Source organism: Terrapene carolina, unplaced genomic scaffold (assembly GCF_002925995.2).
Source record: "Terrapene carolina triunguis isolate 2854851 unplaced genomic scaffold, T_m_triunguis-2.0 Scaffold180, whole genome shotgun sequence".
NCBI classification, from domain to species: domain Eukaryota; kingdom Metazoa; phylum Chordata; order Testudines; family Emydidae; genus Terrapene; species Terrapene triunguis.
In genome coordinates this window covers 8,391,983-8,395,769 of record NW_020664531.1, presented here as the reverse complement: position 1 = coordinate 8,395,769, position 3,787 = coordinate 8,391,983, and the positions used below count along the sequence as shown (strand labels likewise).

General features: G+C 41.1%; 1 protein-coding gene across 1 annotated transcript in view; it reads left to right on the top strand.

Moving 5' to 3' along the window:
- LOC113407026 (zona pellucida-binding protein 1-like) overlaps positions 1–666 on the top strand; it is an 81,453-nt gene extending 80,787 nt beyond the window's left edge. Inside the window, exon 9 of the mRNA XM_026654105.1 lies at positions 575–666. Coding sequence (XP_026509890.1) covers positions 575–666 — 92 coding nt within the window. The remainder of the gene's footprint in view (positions 1–574) is intronic.
- The last annotated feature ends 3,121 nt before the right edge of the window (positions 667–3,787 follow it).

Here is a 3,787-nt window from a genome sequence, read left to right as displayed (position 1 = left end):
GATTTCACAGAATGGCATAGCATGAGTTAACCAGTAGAAAAGTTCTTCTGCTCACAACACCATCTTTGGCCCCACACATTGATGTCTGCTTGTTTGTTGCATTCTCTGTGCACTTGCTACTTATTAATAGATTCTTAAAAGTCAGTTTTGTTTTAAATTTCCCTTTAAGTACATCTGTGTCCACTAGGTGGAGATAAAGCAATTTAGTTCAAACGTTACTGGGTGTTGACCACACTAGAATCTGTTGGCAGCTGCTGCTCACTGGTTTTCAATAGTGAAAAAACTTACTTGGGGTAGAGCAATGGGGAATCAGAAAGTCATACACACTACTTTTGTGAAGAGAAGAATATTATATCTCATGAATGGATGGCATGTAAAAATAGATTTTTACAACATTTGTCCTTTTTTTTTTTTTAATTCAAATATTAGTATGTTAGAAAAATCTGATCTTGCCAATTAGTTGAATATTACATCCCAAGGAAAGGCTTTTAAACATTTCTAATCTAAGCAATATTTTAGATACCATTCATTTAGTTTTTTTAAATTGCTTTTGTTCTGTTTTCTCTGTCTGTAGTTGTCTGCAGCCCAGGATCATATAATCCCCACGATGGAGTTCACTGTCTTCAGTGCAACCATACTTTGATATACGGAGCAGCAAAATGTTAGCAGAATATCAGTATGAATACATTGCTCTTCAGTAGCTTTGATGTATTTCATTTTTAATATAGTAATATCAATAAAATGATTTTAACAACTTGTGAATTTTGGTTCCATCAATTTGTTTTAAAAAGGAGTAATATCTAGCCCTTTTAATAAAATATTAGGTCTTGTACCATTTTTGAGTATTTGATTTTTTTAAAAAACTACATTTAGTGTTTATGAAATATGCCAGATTGACCGCTGTGATGACTAAAGCTCTCTAATTACTCACAGAACAGACCGAGTACTGGCAATGGGCATGTATACTTCCCTACAAGTTGCTTACGAATGTGCTTCTGCTTTTTCTAGAAGGACCACCTCTAGTAGTGTACATGTAATTTCATCTTCCGGATCATCCAGTCCTTTCATAGACTGTTAGAGGACTGTGAGGAGCCCAGGCTCCACAGCAGTAGCTCAGAGGTGGAGCACACTGGGACATAGATCCAAGTGTGAGACTCTACTAAATTGTGTTTCTTCCATGAACAATTACCAGGTAAGAAATTATTTCTTTCTGATAGCAGTGACTTCAGTTTCCGTGGTAAGTAGGGCATCAGTCATTCTACATTAAATTTCATAAGCATAAATTAGTGCTAGAGGGCCATATGCAATTCCTCCCAAAAAAGTGGCAGAATTTCAATTTAATTAATCAGTCATAATATTATCACTATTTTCACTGCAATCTTCTGGCCATGCCAGCAGGACCCAAATTGAACATTAAAGCTCTCTTGGCTCTTATCTGGAGTAGGCTAAATCTTTAGATAAAAGATCTATTTATATCATTTTACACCGGTATAATAGAGTCAACCTGTGTCTAAGAGAAGCATGACTAACTGGTTGCCTTAATGCCTTCTCATTGTTATTCCTTAGCGGGTCTGACCCTTAAGGACATGTTAAGCACACTGTCAGAAACCAGCCTCAGATCATTACGTAGTCAGGAGATTTGCGAAGCAGCCCCTATGGAATTCTCAATATAGTTTTAATAAAACACTAGTGTTAGTGGAAACAAATTCATGTTGAAAAGTCTAATTTGTGCTGCAAAATCCGTATCAGTTTCTGTATTGAAAATAGTCTAACTCAGTAGTTCTCAATCAGGGGTACATGTACACCTGGGGGTAGTCAGAGGACCTCCAGGGTGTACATCAAATCATATTTGCCTAGATTTACAACCAACTACATAAAAAGCACTAACGAAGTCAGTACAAATTAAAGTTTCATACAATGACTTGTTTATACTGCTCTATATACTGTACACTGAAATGTAAGTACACTATTGATTTGATTTTTTATAATTGGCTTTTTTATAATTTATATGATAAAAATGAGAAACTAATCAATTTTTCAGTAATAGTGTGCTGTGACACTTTTTTGTATTTTTATGTCTGATTTTGTATGCAAGTGGTTTTTAAGTGAGGTGAAACTTGGGGGTACGCAAGACAAATCAGACCTCTGAAAGGGGTACAGTAGTCGGGAAAGGTTGAGAACCACTGGTCTAACTCATTTGACCCTTGATTTTTTTCCCTTTTGGGGCAATAGGTGGCTTGAAGGTGGGGGAGGGGGTCTCCAAGTATTTCATTTGTTTTTTTAAGTATTTCATGTTTTCCTTATTTTAGACACTTCCATGGAGTATATATCCTCAAAGTGGGGAAGAGTTACCTTTGAAGGAAACAACTAATTCTGATCTCAGGAAATTTCATTTGTAAGTAATCTCAGCTCACCTAGTATTCCCTGCATGGCAAAATAAAGGAGCTGATAGCAGGGGCAGTTTCTAGCTATTTTGACACGTTTTTAGGTAAACGGTTTAATACCATGGCTCTTCAGGTTTGGGATTTTCCAGTCGTAGCCTTATACACGTAGACCATATGTTTAAAAGTTTGGATCTGTTACACTTATTACATTCTGAGAAGGAGCATTAAATACAGGTGCTTCGGCATACATAGGGTATCCCTACACTACAAAATTAGGTTGATTTTATAGAAGTCGATTTTTAGAAATCGATTTTATACAGTCAATTGCATATGTTCACACTAAGCGCATTAAGTCGGCGGAGTGCGTCCTCACTACCGTGGCTAACATCGACTTACAGAGTGGTGCACTGTGGATAGCTATCCCACAGTTCCCGCAGTCTCCGCCGCCCACTTGAATTCTGGGTTAAGCTCCTGATGGGACAAAAACATTGTCGCGGGTGGTTTTGGGTACATGTCGTCAGTCGCCCCTCCTTCTGTGAAAGCAACGGTAGACAATCGTTTCGCGCCTTTTTTCTTGGGTTACCTGTGCAGATGCCATACCACGGCAAGCATGGAGCCCGCTCAGCTCACCGTCACTGCTGCTGTTGTGGGCAAGTCTGCTGGGGGGGCTGCTGTGATTCAAGTAGCCAATGCAATCATTGACGTTCTGTTATCAAGGGTAGTGACTCTGGGAAATGTGCAGGCCTTTTTAGATTTTAGGTGCATCATATTCCTGTCCTTTGTCACTGGTGAAGAAGTCTTGCAGCCGTATATTCCAGTCCGGTCGGCGCTGTAACACCCCACAGCACTTCCGTGGTTGACACAGGTAACAGCTCCAGGGCTCTTGCTCTTTTGCCTTGGCCAAGGTACCTTGCCCTAACCGGACCTCCAAGCATTCGACACAGAAGCACTTGCAGCAGCTGGCATTGCTACACAGCAGCAGCTCCTGGCCTTCGCAGCAGACGGTGCAGTAGGACTGCTAACCGTCATCATCCACTGCTTCCCCTGTAACTCTGCTCTCCTGCTCCCCAGTGATGAGCTCGGGGGATCCGTACTGGTCCTCCTGGGTGCTGCTGGCAGCAGACGGTGCAGTAGGACTGGTAACCGTCCTCATCGGACATGTAGCTTGGCCAGGGGTTCTGGGAACGTCTTCCCTGCCTGGCTCCTAGCAACCTCCAGAGCATGATGTACGGCTCCATCACTTCCTCTGCAACTCTCCTCTCCTGATCCCCAGCGACGAGCTTTGGGGATCAGTTCATGAAGCCTGGATAGTAGTAAGGAGCAGTTCAACTATAGGCTGAGCAAGTGCAGAATGGTGGTAGAATGTGCCTTTGGACGTTTAAAAGCTCGCTGGTGCTGTTGTT